The 20,854-nt window shown below is 35.0% G+C and overlaps 4 protein-coding genes across 5 annotated transcripts; 2 read left to right on the top strand and 2 right to left on the bottom strand.

Annotated features, from left to right (window-relative positions):
- Window positions 1–956: 956 nt before the first annotated feature.
- LOC124830822 (Pentatricopeptide repeat (PPR) superfamily protein) lies at window positions 957–4,451 on the bottom strand. The gene has a single exon (XM_047304669.2). It carries the CDS (start codon window positions 4,212–4,214, stop codon window positions 2,169–2,171), a length of 2,046 nt encoding a protein of 681 aa, XP_047160625.1. The 5' UTR covers window positions 4,215–4,451; the 3' UTR covers window positions 957–2,168.
- Window positions 4,452–4,938: 487 nt separating this feature from the next.
- LOC124830823 (UDP-galactose/UDP-glucose transporter 5-like) lies at window positions 4,939–12,987 on the bottom strand. Of its 2 annotated transcripts, XM_047304671.2 has the most exons (12): window positions 12,480–12,986; window positions 12,305–12,399; window positions 11,541–11,654; window positions 11,327–11,419; window positions 11,153–11,218; window positions 8,676–8,774; window positions 7,208–7,287; window positions 6,676–6,788; window positions 6,085–6,173; window positions 5,788–5,874; window positions 5,642–5,710; window positions 4,939–5,551 (listed from the first exon to the last, which is right to left on the bottom strand). In XM_047304671.2, the coding sequence occupies exons 2-12, from the start codon at window positions 12,335–12,337 to the stop codon at window positions 5,429–5,431; spliced, it is 966 nt and encodes a 321-aa protein (XP_047160627.1). In that variant the 5' UTR covers window positions 12,338–12,399; window positions 12,480–12,986; the 3' UTR covers window positions 4,939–5,428. The 2 variants fall into 2 exon arrangements, with proteins under 2 accessions (XP_047160627.1, XP_047160626.1); XM_047304670.2 differs by having other exon boundaries at window positions 12,305–12,987.
- Window positions 12,988–13,675: 688 nt separating this feature from the next.
- RIBA3 (monofunctional riboflavin biosynthesis protein RIBA 3) lies at window positions 13,676–16,698 on the top strand. The gene is made up of 7 exons (XM_047304672.2): window positions 13,676–13,824; window positions 13,910–14,237; window positions 14,737–14,958; window positions 15,056–15,381; window positions 15,572–15,701; window positions 15,831–16,127; window positions 16,358–16,698. Exons 1-7 carry the CDS (start codon window positions 13,769–13,771, stop codon window positions 16,598–16,600), a joined length of 1,602 nt encoding a protein of 533 aa, XP_047160628.1. The 5' UTR covers window positions 13,676–13,768; the 3' UTR covers window positions 16,601–16,698.
- Window positions 16,699–18,940: 2,242 nt separating this feature from the next.
- LOC124830825 (large ribosomal subunit protein uL23) lies at window positions 18,941–20,440 on the top strand. The gene is made up of 4 exons (XM_047304673.2): window positions 18,941–19,016; window positions 19,103–19,161; window positions 19,469–19,832; window positions 20,154–20,440. The coding sequence occupies exons 2-4, from the start codon at window positions 19,149–19,151 to the stop codon at window positions 20,236–20,238; spliced, it is 462 nt and encodes a 153-aa protein (XP_047160629.2). The 5' UTR covers window positions 18,941–19,016; window positions 19,103–19,148; the 3' UTR covers window positions 20,239–20,440.
- Window positions 20,441–20,854: the final 414 nt, after the last annotated feature.

Genomic DNA, 20,854 nt, shown 5'->3' on the forward strand with positions numbered 1-20,854 from the left:
ATAATTAGTGTCTGCCACATAAGACATAATTTTATTAAAATTGACAACAAAATAAAACATTTTTATAATATTTCAGTAAAATGAATTTGTAATACCATTTAGTTGTATAAAATTAAGTGTGTGGTTTGCAATTGTTTTTAATTATTTAAAAAAGTGATTATTTTGAATATTAAATATTCTATTATACTATAATTAATTAGTTTTATTTAATAATTTGAAATAAGAAATCAGTTACATCAATATAAAATTTAGTACTTTTAATAGTTACTATTAAAAATGTTGAAGTTTAGTTTCCAAAAAAAAATTTAGTGGACTAAACCCACCTTAACCCTGATCCTAACCCCTTGAGAGAGGGCTTTGGGGGGTTGGGGCTTTTATTTGGCCCCATTTGAGGGACTTCTTAAGAGAGAGCTTTTTCAAGAATGGGTTAGGACTAACTCGAGGTCATAGGTCAAATTGACACCTCTATATATTATTTACATTGGATAGAAAAATAATCACATGCTGTTGAGTATTTTATCACCAGCCAATGAGGTAGCTGATTTTATTTGACTGTTTTGCTCTAGGAGTTCCAATAAAGCAGTTACCTCTAGCACCAAAAAATGTTTTTCTACGTTTTCTACATTTAGGATGGGTTAATCTGGAAGATAAAAGAATAATTCCAAGTTAGTGCAACAAGCAATTTTCGGAGTACAGAAAGCAACTCCCTCCAATTCATTGTGCAACCTTTTTTTATGAGGGGGAATCCTAAACATACATACAGTTCTCTAGAATAAATAACGAATGATCACAATACTACTTCGCTACTATTTTTTTTCTCAAAAGGGAAAGAAAATCGTGTTTATTTTTAATTTTAACTCATCAATTTCTTTAATGGAATGAACTGGGGAATCAAGGTTCCCTTGTGTTAGTACACACTCTTTGCCTGTTATAATTTTGCACAGTATACACGGAGATTATACCATCATAAAATTGCTAGTTACTGTATTAAGTAAATAACGAGTCCTTGAAATTACCACACAAAATCTCTTTCCTAGTCACCTCTACACATTTCTGAAAATCATGACATAAGTAACAACCTTGTTTGAGAAAATGAATTGTACATATTGCAATCTATAAACATCTTTTGGCTCTGGTCAGTCTATAAATGATCTTCCCCACTGAAAATCCTTTCAAGCTCTTTCTATTGTTATGTCCGATATCAAAATCCACGAATCTAGCTGCAGCTGAAGTTAAAGTCAAACCAATTTTGTATAATGTAACTATCCATGATCTTAAATATTGAATGTCCAATTCTGAACTGAAACCTTCCACTTCAAACATTAGCAGGTGTCAATTACCTCCATTGCAGCTTTGAATTGTCCTTCAAATGATTTGAATCTCCATTTTGAGCAAGTGCCTACATAGGAGACTGCATTTTGAGGCACTTTCCCGGAGACATGACCTGATACATCTATTACAATGCTTGCCACAAAATTTATTGAGCAGATAAATGGATCTCACATTACACAAGGCTCAAAATAGTTGCATGTAAGGATAAATAAAAAGCGGGTTCTGAGATTGCAAGTGCAATATGACTCACTTCACTATAATGTTATGTAGAGGTAAAAATGAGCCATACAGCTTGATTCACTGTTCCCAGCTAATGGAGTGGGCAAACCACACATGTGACATGTCATAATGCTCACCAACTGCATCAATTAGCATAAAAAATTGAAAAGCATTGACGAAAAGTACACAATTGTCTGAAAATTTGCCACATTTGACACCTTGCTAAGTCACCACTTCCTCTGTAACTAAGAACCAACAAATAAAAGCCAACAAAGCATGCCAAGCGGCACCGTGCCAGTAGTCAATACTGCAATTTTGAACATATGGCCCCCACCATTATTGTTATTACGTTAGACATTGATAAATAATATATCTGTAAAAGATCCCATTTATCATTGATTATTCCTGCATAATGTTTTTTCGATCTTTATTGATCATTTGGTATATGGTGCAGTGGGTAACCAAGAGCTTCGCTTGGAAACAGCACCATGTAAACGATAGGGAAAGGAGGAAAAAGATTTTGACCAATGCAACTAATGTCAGAGGCTGCGTATTCAGAACCATGGATTCAAGACAGCAATTCACTCCATGCTTGGCACGTCTATTGATATGGAATACTACCAATAGTCTTTACACGAGCAGATTCCGTTTTCAAAACAATGAAACCTATTAGAATCTCTCACAATTATTTTTCTCTGAACGATCTTTGATATGTATTTGATGCCAGTGTGACAATCTACACAAGTTCTTAAATTTTTGAACACCTTGATTGGAGTTCCTGGGGGAGTTGAAAGTATTCCAAAGGCAACAGCAAGTTTCTCACTGTGGTAAACAAGATTTTGCTCTTTCTGCTCCTCCTCCACATCGTGTAGCACAAAGTTTGTGTCAGGAACGTAGCCTTCTTCCTTCATTTTCTTTGAGAGTTCTACTAGGAATTCATGTATATGACTTGTTTTTGGGTGAGATGTATCTCCTACTAAGAACACATGCACTTTTCTTTTAATTTCAATCCAGCTCTTACCTGGCTTCTTCACTATCCCCCTATTGTCCATATCCTTTCTAACTTTGGCTACCTCCGTCCATAGACCAGCATTAGCATAAATATTAGCCAGAGTGATATACGTAGCCGGATTCTCTGGCTCTATCTCATATAATGCTTTTGCTGCTCGTTTAGCCAGTTCAAGGTTCCCATGTATTCTACATCCTCCAAGTAAGGATCCCCAAAGGAATTTATCAGGCTTTATGGGCATGTTATCAATGATATTCTCTGCCTCTTTGAATCGTCCAGATCGTGCCAATAAATCAATAACACATGCATAATGATCTGCAGTATGCATCAACCCATGCTTTTCCCTTATTGAATGGAAATATTCTAACCCTTTATCTACTAATCCAGCATGAGTACACGCTGAGAGAACCCCCACGAAGGTTATTTGATCAGGCTTGGTGCCGGATTGGAGTAGTAATTCAAAGAAATGAAGAGCTTCATCTGGTTCACCATTTTGAGCATACCCAACAATTAGAGAAGTCCATGATACCAAATCTGGCTGAACCATCTGATTGAACACCCTTCTTGCAACTCTAGTGTTCCCACACTTCGAGTACATATGAACAAGGGCACTCACTGCAAATGAACACGGGTCATACCCAACACGCATCATGTACGCATGAACCTCCTTTCCCAGGTGTTCAGCAGCATGGTCGGCACATTTATTTAAAACTCCAGCAAATGTATACTCATTCGGTCTAACACCTGACCTCGTCAAGTCTCTAAATAATGAAAAACCCTCTTCTTTTCTTCCGTCTTCAAAGCATCTATGAATCATCGTAGTCCACGAAACAACATCTTTGCTCTTCATCTGGTCAAAAATACCCCTAGCTTCATCTAAACTCCCACATTTGCCATACAAATCCAACAGAGCACTCCAAACCACTTCATCCAAGTTCAACTCGGTTCTTATTAAGAAACCATGAATTTCCTTCCCAAGACGCAAGCAAGGAATGGCAGCCGAAGCGGCCAAGGCACTGGACAAGGTAAACTTATTTGAATTCGATCTCTCACACCTCTGCATCGCTCTAAACAACTCCAGAGCTTCCCAAGGCCGATCATGGCTAACATAGCCAGATATTGCAGCGTTCCAAGAAAAGTGATCTCTCTGGGGCATTTCATCAAACAGTTTCCTAGCCTGTTCGAGTCGGCCAAGTTTGGCATATCCAGCTATCATGGTATTCCAAGAACACAAATCCCTCTGACCCATTTCATCAAACAGCATCTGGGCATCGACAAGGCTTCCACATTTGGCATACATGTCGAGCAAACGGTTAGACATGAAAACCCCCAGAACAAAGTTAGACGCTTTGGTGTGGGCATGGACCCTTCTACCCAATTCAAGAATGCGGTGGCGAACACAAGCGGCAATGAGGGTGGAATACACACGCCCGGAGGGTCGATGATCAATGCGATGGAGCAACTCAACAGCTTCCTTGACGCGCTTTTGCTGGCATAAAACATCAATGGTTTCTTCAAAGTTGTTATTCTCACTGATAGGATATTTGGGCTCCAGATTATTCCGTATATCGTTGCGAAATTGAAAGTGCTGAGAATGAGAGGTAGAAGAAAAGAGCATGCAGCGAAGCACCCTAGCCCTTGTTATAGCCTTCATAGTTCACGTACCTATCTCGCATTCATACATACATTCGAGTATAAACGCAGTTAAACAAATAGAAGTTGAATTTTTCTTTCTGCACACCTTGAGAATTATTGGACTTGATCCTACAATTAAAATAAATATAACTGCAATAACCATCTTTATCCTTACACTGATACAGAGCAGGATTCCCAATAGAAGATTGAAAAAAAAAAACACATTGCCAAGGGAATTTTCATTCCCAACTAAATATTTTCAAAGTATTCTCATTCCCAGGAATAAGATTCCTTATAAATTTTATCAAGTGTGCTTCATTATTATTCAACAGTTTTTATATATTATACGTCTGAAGATGGAAATGCTTTATTGACATTTATTTATAAACCAATTCTCAAAAATGGTTTATACTAGAAAAATGTTATTTTTATGTACCAAATATACGAATCTTTTATTCACTCACCACTTTCACAAAAATATTAAAACAAGTTTTTAACCAAATCATCATACAGGTGACTCAAGCTTTTGTCCCGGAAAACAGATTTGAAACAAAATGTGTTGTCCCTTTTAAAAACTTGTCAAAAAATTCATTTCAGCTAGACGTCTCTTGTTTATTGGATGTTGTCTTCCTAAGAATGAACAAAATGTGTTTCAATAGAAGAGAGAGAGAATGGATGAAGTGTTTCATTCTAGCAGACATAATACACAGAAAAGTGACACTATGCTACCTCATGCAGCTTCATCCACACGAACAATGTTAGTATATTCAATGCCTGTTATAATTCTGAACAGTATGCTTACAGATTAGACCATAATGAATTTAATAGTTACGGTTTTAAGTAAAAAATGAGTCCTGGAAACCACAAACTACTATCTCTCCTCTACAAATTTCTGATAAATAGAACAAAGTAGCAACTTTGCTTGATCAAATCATTGTACATGTTTCAGTCTATAAACATCTTTTGGCTCTGGTCAGTCTGTAATTGATCTCCCCAACAGAAAAACGAGGGGTTAAAATTCTTTGAAGTTCTCTGTTGTTATGACTGTTATACCAATATCTGCAAACCTAGCTGCAATTGGTGCTGTCTGGATTTTAAGTCAAACCAACTCTGTATAATGAAGCTATCCACGATCATGATAATGAAAGAGCAACTCTGAACTTAAAGCTGAAGCCACACCACAACAGCAGACATTAGCAGTTGTCAGTTCGGTAAAATTTAGCTCCATCTAAGTCATGGATTGTGCTTCAAATTATTTGAATCCCCATTTTGAACAAGTTCAGCTGATGATGAGGTTGTCTTTTGAGGTGGTTTCCTCGTAAAGCTTTTTCCATAAAGGGATCCAAAGACAATGACCTGACATGTGCAAGTAGGGGTGTGATCTAACATTGTGCAGGAATAATATGACTGAATTCATTATAATGTTAAGGTAAAAGTGAATCTTACAGCTCCAATCCACTGTTCCCAGCTAAGAGGATGGGCAAACCACACACATGACAGCATAATGCTCAACAACTACAATAATTAGAATAAAAATGATGAAAAAATAGATTTTCTGGAAAATGGAAATTGGATTTCTGTATGCAACTTACCTGTCTTGTGGTCATTATGGTTGCAAAAGTCAGAGCACCGAAAGTGCGAATTGTGTACGAGATAAAGAATTGACTAATTGTTGCAACCTGGAACCAACAATTTAAAATTTTCTTCAGTGAAATATAATATGAAGAAAATGGGGAATATTTTTGGTTTTGCTTTTGAAGCCAAAGGGGAAAAGAACTGTAAAATCACCATAGGCCTGGGATTAGTATCTATTTTAAAAATATCTTAGAAACAAACTGAAAAGGAAAATGCATTATAAAAACTAAAACAAATGGAGGAAGTTTACTTACTGTCGAAAGCAATGCTATGTCAAAGAAACAATCGTGATGCTGATAAACAAATTCTACTGCTGGTATTAAATGCCCTTGTAAAATAAGACCTAAAAAAATCAAGTATCAAAAGAATGGATTGCTGATTATGAAGCTCTAATAGAAACAAAACTGAACCAAAAATGATCATAAAATGAAAACTACCAAGAGTACAAACATTTAAAAAAAAAAAAGACTATCCAAACAAGTCAAGAGAAAGGTGTATCAACTCAGAATATTGGCTGTGAAGATAGTTTATACTCATTTTGAAGTTAGTCGTCACCTGAGAAGTGCTTGAAAGCAGAAAAGAGAAAGCAAGGCCAAAAGGCAAAATAAATACCAATGCAAAGGATCCCTTTTAAATGCTCGAGGTTCAAACATTATAGTATTAAATGCGTTCATTCTTGAACTCTTCATGTGCAAGTTATGCATGTTCCAAACACCATCAATACTTCTAGAAATTCTATCTATCACAAAGCTGTCCTCAACAACCTCAGCAAACAAATCTTCATATTACATTCCAGATAAGAATGCTTAACCGAGAATAAGATTGAACAAAAATTTCAAACCAACCTGTCAGGCTAAGAATACAAGAACATAATGTTGTGTAAAATATCTGATTATGTATCTCCATGTCATAGCCTCTAAACAACTTATCTTGGAATGTGCTTGTAAAGCCATCAAACCTAATACATAAAAAAAAATTAGTATTTGATGCAATGTCTGAGTGGTATGTGAGTTAAAAAATTTTAAATTCTTCAGATTAGCATGCATTCGAGTCTGAAAGTTGAAAATAGAATGCTATCTGAATATAAGATTGTAGCTATACAATGCGCACTTCAAATCACCAGTACAACTCAAGGAAATGTTTTCTCAATGACTTTGTAGCCAATGATAACTATGAACATTGTCAGTGGATATGCAGGAAATTATTCAAACTAACTGGTGAGTAAGGTAACTTTATTATTTATCCCAAAACCAAGAAGAGTTTCACAAACAATCCCATTTCACAACAAGGGGTGGAAGCCTTCATTTTTGGATTCTATATCCCCCTCAAATAATATATAAAAAATCACAAAAGGATATATTAAGTGCTGTGACATACCCAAGATACCCAACCATTAGGAGAACACCCCAAACTGTATTTTCCCTTCCTCTATTTTGAGGACTTACGTCTGTTCCTGCCTACAATAAAAATAACATGCATTAGTTTAGCCTATTGCAGAATGCTGCCAGCCTTCAAAGAGTAAGAAAATGATATTTCTTTTGTACTCCGGAAAATTGAAGCATGAGCCAGAAAAAAAATCATGTCAACGATATCAATTGCTATAATTATCATGAGCATATAATCTGGTCAGATATATGCTGGTCAGAGTTGCAAGTTAAAAAAATAATATCAACCCAGCAGTTAATAACCCAATTGATCAGAAGTGTCTATTCTATCTCAAATGACTTTTTCCCTATGGATCAATGCTATCAAGATATCATAGTGTGAAGTTGTAATCGTCAAACCGGATCCAGTTCCAGAACAAACAATGAGCAGTGAAATAAAAATGGAGAACCCATTTGCAAGCTTCAATATCAGTTGGGATGACTAGTTCAAAATCTCATTATGATGTTAAGTTTAGTATTAATCTAAAATTTATGCATCAAAATGTTCTTAAATATCAACAAAGAAAAAACTAATTGTTTATTGTATTTGTTCATAATTTATTTTCGTCAAGTAAAATCTGTAACATTCACGGAAATATCCATCATCCATAGACACCTCTAGAAGTTTGAATTTTACAACACTGATTTTTATCAATTTCCATGCACATTAAACTCAATTAGTTGAGGTCATCAACTCTCTGTTTCCAATGCAATCTCCATTGATGGCAATTACCACAAAGTTCCTCAAAGGATTTTGCATCCACCTTCACCAGTCTTCCTTGTTGGAACAATGGAAACGGAATTGCTTTGGTTAAGACTCAATTATTTGGAATTCTCACACATTGCTTGCGTCACCTGACCTTAGTGCCATAGCTGTCATGTCGTCTTCAATGCCACTCTGAGTTTGAGTGTTAGGAAGAAAAAGTTTAATCAAGTCTTAGTTGGAGTAAAATGTACTCTTAAAATCGGCAAAAATAGTACTCCCTTAAATCTTAGCCTGTTACCCCCACATACCAACAGTAGCCTAAGGGTAAATCTTGAAAAGGCAAGTCAATCTTTATTTGCTTCAGTTAAGTAGATAAGAATGTAAATTTTTTTATAAATTTCACCTCTAAGGGACAAAGTGGTGCCTATAGCTTCTTAGGAGTGTTTCTCTACAATTCAAAAAGCTGTCATTCCTTTGGCTTCTGTCTAAAGTACAATAATACACTCGCAGAATTTCTTATCAGGTCCTCAACAAAAGTCCTCTTATACAGAAGGAAATAACAATACCACCCAAATGCAATGTCGAAACAGTGAACAATGCTAAAAAGGTAGCGTATGGTTAATCATAGCCAGTTCTTTGATAGAAAGTAATTGTATGCAGACAAATGTAATAAGGCAGTAGAAAAAACAAAGTAGGCCAAAGACTCAAGAATTACCGGATACAGGATAAACACTGAGCAGCCAAGGGTAATTAAAAAAGAGAACAAATAGTCAGGTCCGTGGTATCTCTTCTGCATGATGATGGTGCCCCAGACCTGTATGACACACAGAAGGAGGATTATTGAAAGATTCCAGGTGCAAGAATAGCAAAAGATGTCAGTCAAGAACGAAGAAATGGGGCTCATGCAGTCAACAACAAACTGGTAACCTTTGCTAAACAGATAACTAGACAAACTCTACAAGGTAGAAACTCCACCAGTAAAAAATGTAGAAGAACATATGGCATAACAAGCCCTTTTACAGTCACAACCAACAGGATTAACAAGTAAAAAAAATCCTCTAGAACTTTCAAAATTCATATAGTATCCTCTTAGAGCTTCGTTATAACCTGTGCATCACAACTTAATGCCTCATTCCAACTTTAAAGTCATTTAATTAATCAATTTCAGGTGTCATATTTAGAATCCCGGTATAGAATGTAGTGGATATATATTTTTGTTTCTTAAAGTTTATTGTAAGGAACATGCAAAGGTCAGCATCTTCCCAACCTCTCTTCTCCCTGATCTATCGATTGCAAGATAGATAAAGATGGTGAGAAAGAGAGAGAATTGGGCCAGTTATTTGAAGTAATTGTTTTTCAGATAACGGAGATAATGCAAAATTGTGAGATTTGTTGTACATAGCAGATTATGAAGATAAAATATCATCATCATCATCTCCATATTGATTAGGAGAAAATATTTATACAATCATCCTATTCATTATACTATATTTCTTCCCTTGTTTTTAATGGTTACAAATAGAGGCAATGAGAATGTAATTAGTGTGTAATTCTTTATTTTGTTATATAATTCAAGTTGGTATTAGAGTTCCCAAAAAGATGCACCCTACATCAACGATCACAATACCAACAGTTGTGTCGCCAATGGAGTTGTCATGAGCCACCACCAAAATCAGTGTGTGTAGTCCATGCATCTAACTCCAACGAAGCCCACTCGTTACTACTGCCACTGCCATAGACAAGGTCATTGGGACCTCTATAGCTCATTCTAAGAGGCAATGATGTTCCATTGAGCCCGATTTGAGTAAATATGATTTTTTTGGTTCTTTTGCCAGACAGATTCTCTTTGTTTTGTGAATTTTTCAATGTACGAGTTGAAATTCATCCCTTTGGGGTCCTAATGATCTTCCAAATGTGGTAGGTCCCCACATGTTTGAAGGCTAGAGTTATTTGCAGTGGAGCCAATACATTTGGAGGATTTTCAAGGGATGGTAAATATTTAGATCACATCTATGGTGGAGGATTGGGATCAAATGACTCAAATTTTGTCATTCGAATGATGATTCACTGTTCGTGACCTGAATGTGGCATTCCATGGTTCATGAAATAGAGATACGGGATGACTTAAATAATACTTTTTTTTAAGAAGGATTTTGTTACCTACTATGACATCAGAGGAGGGTGTTTAATGTCAAACAAAGTTCACTACCTGTATCAGAGTATCACAAATTTTTGATGAGTTGTGATAAAATTGGATAAGTACCAAAATTTGAAGATAAACAAAACAGATATGACATTTGTCAAAATGTCAAAGCATTACTATGCATCCTATCTCATTAGTAATAAAGAGTAGTTCTCCGTCTGATTTAATTCATATTCATGTTTGGGAACCTGCTTTAGAATTTTATTTCTTTAACAAATGGTTTGTTACTTTTATTGACAATAAAAAAAAACCCATCAATTATGAAAAGTAAATTTCAAGTCTTTCAAATCTTAGTTTTTTCCATTTTGTCCAAAATCAATTTGGAAAAACCATCAAAAAAATTAGTCTAATAATGTTAATGAATATGCAAATCATCAATTCTCCAAATTTTCGTTTCAAAATCATATTATTCATAAACTAACAAGTGTAAATACTCCACAACTGAAATGGGTTGCAAAAGTATAAAATAGCCATCTTTTATAAGTAGCTCAAGCTCTGTTTTCACAACCTATTGGAGAGACGTTGTGTTAGCTACCACATGTGTCCTAAATGACATTAGTTCTATTAAGTCTTTGTCTTTTGTTCCCTCTTCTCACCTAGTGTCATAAACAGACGTAATGAAAATGTAATTGGGTGACTGTTATCAATAAAATGATTTTTTTTATCTCATTACATAGTTCAAGTAATAAAAAATTCAACTATCAAATACATTTTGTCTTTGTGGATGTGTTCCAATCTGAACAAAAGGGGCACAATTAGTATCAGCACACACCCACAGCATGAATTTTCGTTTTTTCAAAAAAAAAAACACAAACCAATCACTAATATTCTTTATCAATAAAAGTAACACACCGAGAAGGTGAAAAATAAGGTGCAAATCAATTGTACAAGACAAATACCAGTGATGTGATATAATGAATATAGAAATAAGCCGGTCATCACCATAAATGAAAATTATTAATTAGATACAGTATTAAAGTTTGACCTACCATAACTGGTATCATTTTTGCACATTTTGCAAGGGTCTGAACAGGAAAACTAACATATTTGAGGGCCTGCAAAAAGAAATATGATTATTCCAGATAATAGGGTTACTAATTTGCAACCATTAATGTTGGCAGCTATTTGTGAGATTACAGGACAACAGAAAGTATGACACTAACCTCATACTGGCAAGTTGTAGTTAGTATGTTTGATACCGAGATAAGGCAATAAGTAAAAACAGGAGCTACCGGGTCCATAGCCTTTTTACTTGCCTGTAAGAAACATTGAAGAATAAATTTAGTATCAGGAAAGGTCTGCAATTCAAATACTGCAAAATGTGTCGAACCTACACATGCAAGTGACCGTACTTTTTTGCATGTGGCATACACTTACCAGCAAAGAACCACCAGAAACAGCAGATGTTGTGATGCGGTTGCAGAAAACAAGAAACAGTGAATATTTGAAATACTCTTTTTCTGCTCCATATGGTACTCTCATAATCTTTTCCTGCAAGAACCAAAAGTATAAGTCACTGATAGATGTTGGTTTCAGAGAGAACTTTGATTTAATCTATTCAAAAGAAGAAATTTGGTCTAATCAGTACAAACTCATTAACATCTTGTAGGTAAATTATATAGCTAAACAAGCATCAAATTACTCAGAACCAAGACTACTCCATTCCAACCAAAAGAACTTAGCAGCCCAATCAAGTTTGTTTCTAACACTAGTGCTTTCTAGTTTCCTTCTATTTAAGTTTTACCAAACTAAACCTTAAAAACAGATTATACATTCATGTTTTGCATCCAAATATGATTACCAATGGTATTCCAAATTACCAAAGCACGAGTACATTCCTAAGTTAATTACAGCCCAAGCTAAAAGGTAAAGATTTGACTCGTCAACAAGAGTAAGACAGTTGCTGTTGTTAAGTTTGATTCGACCCAAAAAAGGAAATTTTTTGAAGATGCCTCAATTTTAAAAGGTCCACAATTTCACTCGGTTCCGAAATGCCACACTGCCTCCCAGAATCTCAATTTCTACAACAATAACGAAATTGAAGAATAGAATCGAAGAGAGAGATAGATAGATCCTAGTACTGTTATGACACACATGAAGAGAGGTGCAAGTAAATCGATGAAATAAAATAAAAAGGGAACCTGCAAGAGACCATAGGTGACGAGGGTAACCATGATTCCAGCCACAGCAAATGCCCCTTTCCACAACCTGTTGTTGTCTCTGGAAATGAAATCAACTGAAACAGCAGAACTGGTAGATGATTCCGCCATATCCCAAAACCGAATAAATACAAAAACTCACTGTGGGGGTCCTCACCTAGGGGATCTAACCCCCAACATCGAATTTTGAAGCGGGAATGTGAGTGTGCGTGAAACAGAGGGAGTGACACAAGGTCTTAACTGAACTCTTAACCTCAAGGTCTCAGACGAACTAACAGAGACACAGTTTAGTTTTGTGTCTGGTGTTCTGTTAAAGAGAGATGAACTGAGCCTCATAAGCATCGCTTTCTTCGCCATCATTTTCTGCGAGATTTATGAAAACAAGCAGCAGAACTCGACTGCCACGTCACCATGCATTCACCATCGACAACACGGTATCGGATTTGTTTTGTTCATTTGTTTGACTGTTGTCGATTTTTTGCCATGAAAAGAGAGCCCTTTCCATTTTGGTCTGGTCAACCCCTACCCCTTTTGTTATGCTTTATGTAACATAACCATCCCAAGGCCCATACCACACAAACCATGAATTGGATTGGGTCCAATTTAGTCTCACACATAAATATTGCATTTGGAGGCATTCTATTCCTACCTCTTCTTTTAATTCTTCACACCTCTATCAATTTTTCTAACCAAAATACATCCTTTAAAGGAAGTAGTTTTGTTGCGAAAATCTGCTCTATTTATACGACATGACTAGTTTCTGCAGTGCATATCCTGTTCAGATGCATTATGTAAATTAGTGTTCAAAATTTAGTTATATTGGTATATGTTACTGGCACAGTTTTCATTCAACTTAGAACAAGAAAAAAAAGCTAGGAAACAACGTTCAAAAATAAGAAAGAACTCATGAACAAGATAGTACAAGAAAGTGGCAATGGGGTGAAAACTTTGGAAGAAGATGAAGGTGTGCAAGTGTGACCCTGATGTTTTATTCTTTCCTGATCGGGCTTTTCTGATTTAATTCTCCTTCTGACGAGTGTGTTTTTTCCTATGATACATTTTATTTTTCCAAACATACAGATAGATTTTTATTACATTTTTTAATGTTATGCATATGTTGATTCTCTTAAAACAAACAGCGTTGTCATGTAATACGAAAGATTTTTGTATGACAGAGGCACAGAATGATATGCAATCATTGTTTAAGGTGACGAACTGTTAGACAAATAAGTTCAACTACAAAACAAAAGGTTGTGGCTCCTAGTCAAGTACAGCTAGAAATATTGGATAACGCTTCCTTTTGGAAGCACATATCCATAACAAGAGGTTCATCTTTTTCACCCCTTTTTTCTATTTTCCTTCCATATTATTGTGCAGTACATGAAATAAGAACACAGTTTTTAGTGTTTTTTCAGTTTCTGAGAATAAAATTTGAAGTCCAAACCTATGGACTCTGCCTCATTCCCCCATCCTCTGATTTCCCACGTCACCACTAGCTCAAGGTAAAATTTACATCTTCTCTACGTAGCAATGGTGTTTTCTTCTCTATATTCAAGCTATATCTGAATGTTCTTATATTGTCCAAAGCTTGCATCGCTCCTACGGTACTCATCAGAGTGCAAGACTTGGCCTATGGAAGAACAAGGTGTGGAACTCAGCATGTTGTGCTGTTGGTTTTTCTGCTGTTGGAACAGAAGATGTGTTTGACGATAGCAATTCGAAGAGAAATGAGAACGGTTCCCTCTTAGGTGCGTTAAATAACGAGCCTTCTTTGGCACCATTCAGAACGTTAGACGCTGAAATAACACCCGAGACCACTGATTTCTTTGTCAGTGATGCCGAAGGTGATCCAGATTGCCCCTCTAAAGGCTACTCTTCCATTGAACATGCGCTTAATGCATTACGCCAAGGAAAGGTTGGTTCTATGCAATTGCTCAATGTCACAAAATATTAACTAACAATCATTTACATGATAATGAAGCAATATGAATCATGAATCAAATTTTAGCATAAGTTAACTTCAATTTCCATAGCTCATAATTATAGCCTTTCTAGCCTCAAATATCAGACTTCTCTGTGAATACTTAAAAATTGTATAAGTTGGACATTATTGTATTGTTCAAGATCACCACGTGTCTATGATTACGGTCAATCTCACCAGTAGTTGAGTTTTATCAAGTCTTTTTTATAAATTAAAAAACTTGACTGCATGATCACTAGAAAACTGGTCGGGATTATAATAGCTAGAAACACGATTGTATAGACCATAATAAGGTTTGATTCTCCAAGATAAGTACACAAATAAATATGCTCGTGTTTACACTTTTGATGAATAGTGTTGAAAGAAGTTCTTAAATTGGTGTTTTTGAGAATGATGGATTAATCGAACAACTGGTGCAATTACTTTTTTATAGTTTGTGATTGTGGTAGATGATGAAAACGGCGATGTTGAAGGAAATCTTATAATGGCAGCATCTCTTACTAGTCCCGATGATATTGCCTTTATGATTAAGCACGGATCAGGGATTGTTTCAGTTGGCATGAAAGAGGAGGATCTTCAAAGACTGAACCTCCCTCTCATGTCACCAGAGACTGAAGACGAGGATTCTTCTGCTCCCACCTTCACTATCACAGTGGTAAGTATCATATACTGTAAAAAGTTGCAGATTGGTGCATAAATTTGAAGCTCGAGAACAATCATTTAAGATCATGAAAGTTGTTGTTTTACCTTAGGATGTGAAATGTGGAACTTCCACTGGTGTATCAGCTGCTGATAGAGCGAAAACAGTTGTTGCTCTGTCATCTCCCGAGTCCAAATCAGAAGATTTCAGAAAACCAGGTCATGTGTTTCCTCTAAAGTACCGAAATGGTGGGGTTCTTAGAAGGGCAGGTCACACTGAGGCTTCAGTGGATTTAGTTGCACTGGCTGGCTTGCCCCCAGTTTCTGTTCTTTCGGCTCTTGTTGATGAAAACGATGGCTCTATGGCATCTTTGGCCAGTTTAAGAAAGTTAGCACTGAAACACACTTTGCCAATTGTCTCAATAACTGATTTGATAAGGTAATTGCATGTGCATGAACAATCAATGACCTTTACCTTACCTTCATTTTTTGAGAAATTGTAAATGATTTTGATTCCTTCTCTGAATATTACTAACTTCTGCTAGTTGAACACAACAACTGGCTCTAATAATAGTTAACAAGCTAATCAGCATCACGTAGTGATGTGATATATTTGTGTCTTCTTCAAGGTATCGAAGAAAGAGAGAAAAACTGGTTGAAAGAACTTCTGTTTCTCGCCTACCTACAAAATGGGGTCTATTTCAAGCATATTGTTACAGCTCAAAGTTGGATGGAACTGAACATGTTGCTGTTGTAAAGGTAAGAAGGGGGTGTGTGCATAAAATGGATTCACAATTTCCCCTAGTTTCTTAGTATAAAGCTGCTAAGAAACTGAATTATATGTTATTAATTATGATCTCTTATGATGATCACTTGCAAATTACATAGGGAGACATAGGAGATGGTCAAGATGTTCTGGTTCGAGTACATTCAGAATGTTTAACTGGTGACATATTTGGATCAGCTCGGTGTGACTGTGGGAACCAGTTAGATATGGCAATGCGGTTGATAGAAGAAGCAGGTAGAGGAGTGGTTGTGTATCTTCGAGGTCATGAAGGAAGAGGCATTGGACTTGGTCACAAACTTAAAGCCTATAATTTGCAGGATCAGGGTCATGACACGGTCCAGGCAAACATAGAACTTGGTTTAGCCGTTGATGCTCGTGAGTATGGGATTGGTGCACAGGTCAGTATTTCAACCAACAAAGAGTTAGCTGATGAATATTTTACTTAGAATTTGATAAGAGCAAATTTCAATTTTTCATACAAATTTGTTAAGAACTAGATTTAAGCCTAATTCAACTTTACAAAACTAAATTAATCGTCTCTGAGGCAGGACTTCTAACCAAATCTTACAATTATAATCATATTTAACTATATATGTTGATGGTGACAAATAAGTGATGGAATGTGCAGATTTTGAGGGACATAGGAGTTAGAACTATGAGACTTATGACAAACAACCCTGCAAAGTTCGTTGGTCTGAAAGGATATGGTTTGGCAGTGGTGGGACGTGTTCCTGTGATGACGCCAATCACTGAGGAAAACAAACGATACCTGGAAACGAAAAGGACCAAAATGGGTCATATTTATGGGTCTGATTTACATGGATTCAATGATTCTATTGTAAATAACGTAGATTCATTGGAGAATACATAATCTACACAAAAATACGGCAAAAACAAAATCTCGTATACTGTAAAAAAAATATTTATTGGACGAAATTCATTTTTGAAAACTGTATTCAGTTTACTGTAGTTACAGTTTGCAACTTAGTTTGCTTGGATTTCACTGCTTCATTTATTTTATTTATTTTTATATTGACAATCACGACGTTTATTTTTCAAAATATAATGCAAGGAACGAATGCTTGAACACTAAATATTTTTGGTTCATACAATAAAATTTTATTAATGGATACATGCATATGATTTTGGTTCAATTCTACATTGCATATTTTCTAATTGATTTTCATTTTAAAAAACACGTTAATTTGCATACCTAGGTTCGGCTATCTAGTAATTTCTAGTGAAGTTAACATTTATCACAATCGACATCGATCCTAATGGGATGGCAAACTAAACAGAAAATTAGTTTTGAAAGGAGATTTTGAAATTACTATTATTATAAAAAAACTATGAACAATTATAATGCAGTACATCATTTGTAAAAAGCAGATTTTACAAAGAAGGTGTTCGCATCTTACCATGTACACATAAAAGAAATGAAATTTTTTTTTTTGGGTTTGACAAAGATTAATTATATTTATCTTCTTTCATAATAGGTTAGGTTAGGCTGGACTAATCCACTAGTTTATAATCCAATCCACAAGTTGTTGGATTAATCAGTTGGACTTTACCTTTTTCCTGTCAATCTTATTATCGTAAATCAAAGTTTTTGTCACTTTAGTTATGTGTACTTTATTAAAATTTTCACAGGATTATATGTGTTGAAGGGTGATCTTATATCGATTATGTTTAATAAATAAGATATAATTGTGTGGGAGGATAGGTTGGTAGAGAATAAGACTTATGTCATGCATAATTTTTAAAATTTTGAAAAACCATACACAATATCGAGTATGTAACTATGTTTGTAAGTTATTATTTATTAGTGCTACCGTTGTTAAAGTATAACCACTTTCCAATATTTCTATGAAAGCATTTAATTTTAAAAGTATCAAGGAAATCATGGATGATGACTTTTATGTTGGAATCTTGATTGGTATGTGAAGTTTACTTTCTTATGTTGTTATTGTTCATATGTATGCTAATTGTTTAGCTTATCCATTTAGATGTAATTGGAATTATGCACAATGTAAAAAACAATCCAAACTCTACAAATGTTGTCTTTGATATGTCTAACGTAATATCATTTATTTGAATTATATTATTCAATGCATGTTTGATTATGATAATATAGTTGAAATTGTAATATGTAGTGGTTCTATAATTGGCTACACTTGATGGATTCGTATGCAACAAAGATTCCTATGCAACAAAACTTCATGGTTGCACTTTAAAAGGTATAACAAAATTAACAATTAATAGCAATAACATTTTTATAAACAAGAAATGCATAATTTAACCAACATAATATTATAGAATGAATAGTTTCGTAGAGCACATGGAGAACTCGGTAAAGCATAAAAAGAGCTCAATGGAGCATGTAGAGAACTCGGTGGAGCATGAGTAGAGCTCGGTTGAGCATGAAAAGAGCTTGGTGGAGCTGTCTACATGTTCTACCGAGCTACCTAAACTCCCTTTTGAGTTTTCATGACATTCACTTGCTCCACCAAAAAACATAGGCATTCCACTTCCTCCACTGACTTAATCAAACTTCGTAAATGTCTTATTTAATTAACCTATTTGATCTCATGCTCTACCAAACTCTCTACGCGTTCCACCAATTAATAAGTTCCAAAATCAAAATTTTAAATTTAATGAGTTTTTAAATAAAAGTTTGAAATTCAATTGATTTCAAAATGCAACGAATTCCTAAACTGAATTGAATTTTGTTTATAAGATTGAAGTTCAACCAACATCATTTTTTTTTCTTATTTATTATTTCTCAATCTCCAAGTTATCTCTTATAAATGAACATCTTGATATTTTCTAAACTTTTATAATTCTTTTAAATTTTTTTATAACTTGTACAATTGTAGCTTAATGATACTTATATTTTTAAAAAAAAAAATTTGTTCAAAATTTATCCAAATTTTCATCCTTTAAATTAAAAATACAGATATCGAATTAAATATTCATGCCAAAGTTTATCACTGTAAAATATTAGTGTGTGTATATATATATATATATATTGTTTATTAATGTTTTTGTATATAGAAAAACAAAAATATATTATCAATAAAAATATAAAACATTCGAATTAAGTTAAACAAGTATTTAAATATCTTTTAATACAGCGAAAAATAATGTTCATGGTCTTATGTTTGGACGCCCACGCTTGTAAATGGGCCTAGGCCCATGGGTCATGATCTAAAGCATTTCATAGGTAGCCCGTATATAATTCGGAACCAAACCCTAAACCTAAGGTTGGCACTGCTTCTCAATTGCAGGTTCTACTCCGCCCTAGTCCCCGCCTTCTTTCCGTTTAGTTCAATAAATTTCAGAAACCTTATCTCTATTTTGTTTTTTCTCTTAGGGTTTTCGAAGATTTAAGAACCAGGGTCCTTCCCCTTTCGCGACTCATGGCTCCCAAAGGTATTATTTTGTATTTCGAAATCTACCTTATCAAATTTTGTCACCAATGATTAAATACTCGTTAATATCTTGGTTTTGATATTTCAATCCTCTGGCTCACTGTCGGAAAATGAAAATTAGGGATTTCATGAATGTTGTAGGCATTGAGATTAAGTAGTAATTCTGTGTGTGTTGCATGGTTTGTTCTTTCAGTATCACTGTAATGGAATCGGTGAATTCCCTGCATTGTATTTAAGATTATGCTGTATAAAAGTAAGTTAGTTTTGTATTCAATGTGATGTGTGACTAGAGAAATTGTTTAATGCAGCTGATAGTTCAAAGAAGGCCGATCCTAAGGCACAAGCCTTGAAAACTGCTAAAGCAGTTAAGTCAGGTGCTACATTTAAGAAGAAGGCCAAAAAGATCCGAACTTCTGTTACCTTCCATCGGCCGAAGACTTTGAAAAAGGATAGGAACCCCAAATACCCACGCATCAGTGCTCCACCCAGGAATAAGCTCGATCACTATCAGATACTGAAGTATCCTCTGACAACTGAGTCCGCAATGAAGAAGATTGAAGACAACAACACTTTGGTATTCATTGTTGACCTGCGGGCTGACAAGAAGAAGATCAAGGACGCAGTGAAGAAGATGTATGATATTCAGGCAAAGAAAGTTAACACCTTGATCAGGTGAGCCTCTATGCAGTGATGTTTTTAGAATTTGTTTGCCCGTTCATAATTGCTTGTCGCAATAGTATGTTTGCATTGGATTTGATATTGCGGTCTGGCTTCCAACCATTAACTATACCGAGACATTCATGCTCTGTTTTTTTGGCTTGTGGCAGCCTGACGTGTTGTGCACTGTGAAACTTTGCAATTTGACATGTATTGGATCTGTTTAACATTATCCAAAGAAGCAATAATATGAAAATGAAAGAAGGAATTTGCGTTGAAAAATTGCATTCATGCCATATATAAAATGTATTCTGAATTTTAATTATTCTGTTGCAGGCCTGATGGGACTAAGAAGGCTTATGTCAGATTGACACCTGACTATGATGCCCTGGACGTGGCCAATAAGATTGGAATTATCTAAACTACTTCCAGGAATCACCGAATTCAATTTCTGTTTAGATCGTAGTTTGTTTTGTGGTGATCTGAGGTAGACATTTCAAAGAAAATTAAGTTCTAAGTTTTGTGGTTGTTATCTTGTGTATTTTAGTTCAATTGGAATTAAACTTATCTTTGTTACCATTTCCAGTTTGATGAGTAAATGAGTTATCATGATTCATTCTCCAGTAGTTTGAGCAACTTTTTCAATGATTGACGTATCACAGGGTATACTGAATTTAATTATTACGTACCATTAACATGGATAAGGCACTTGTATGAATGGAAATATCAAGTTTTAAAATTTCTTATTGAATTACGTCTTTAGAAGGTGAAATAACAAATGTTTTCCTATTTTTTTGAATTGCTAAGTATAAATTTATAGAAGTTGTGCTATTTTTTTGTGGGAATGTTATGAAGACTATTTTGTAATAGTACATTGTTTGAACATAATTGTTTCTTTTAGAAGAAAATTGTTGAAAATGATCTGGTTGATTTGATATCTTATTTGATGACATTGTTGTGAAAGGTTAAGTGGGTTAGAAAATGTGCATGTTGCAATTCTAAACATTAACCCGTGGGATGATTCTGTGATCGGTAGC

This window comes from Vigna umbellata, chromosome 6 (assembly GCF_029865625.1).
Source record: "Vigna umbellata cultivar VRB3 chromosome 6, Vumbellata_1.0, whole genome shotgun sequence".
Lineage (NCBI taxonomy): Eukaryota > Viridiplantae > Streptophyta > Magnoliopsida > Fabales > Fabaceae > Vigna > Vigna umbellata.

What these genes read in the sequence shown, in the direction of transcription:
- RIBA3 (XM_047304672.2), top strand. Translation starts at nt 13,769, where the DNA reads ATGGACTCTGCCTCATTCCCCCATCCTCTGATTTCCCACGTCACCACT. An exon ending in CACGTCACCACTAGCTCAAG is followed by an intron (nt 13,825 to 13,909) that starts GTAAAATTTACA and finishes TATTGTCCAAAG; the next exon opens with CTTGCATCGCTCCTACGGTA. An exon ending in TCAATAACTGATTTGATAAG is followed by an intron (nt 15,382 to 15,571) that starts GTAATTGCATGT and finishes GTCTTCTTCAAG; the next exon opens with GTATCGAAGAAAGAGAGAAA.
- LOC124830822 (XM_047304669.2), bottom strand. Translation starts at nt 4,214, where the DNA reads ATGAAGGCTATAACAAGGGCTAGGGTGCTTCGCTGCATGCTCTTTTCT.
- LOC124830825 (XM_047304673.2), top strand. An exon ending in AAAGTTAACACCTTGATCAG is followed by an intron (nt 19,833 to 20,153) that starts GTGAGCCTCTAT and finishes ATTCTGTTGCAG; the next exon opens with GCCTGATGGGACTAAGAAGG.
- LOC124830823 (XM_047304670.2), bottom strand. Translation starts at nt 12,433, where the DNA reads ATGGCGGAATCATCTACCAGTTCTGCTGTTTCAGTTGATTTCATTTCC. An exon ending in TCACCTATGGTCTCTTGCAG is followed by an intron (nt 11,655 to 12,304) that starts GTTCCCTTTTTA and finishes TGGTTCTTGCAG; the next exon opens with GAAAAGATTATGAGAGTACC. An exon ending in CCATAATGACCACAAGACAG is followed by an intron (nt 5,711 to 5,787) that starts GTAAGTTGCATA and finishes TAATTATTGTAG; the next exon opens with TTGTTGAGCATTATGCTGTC.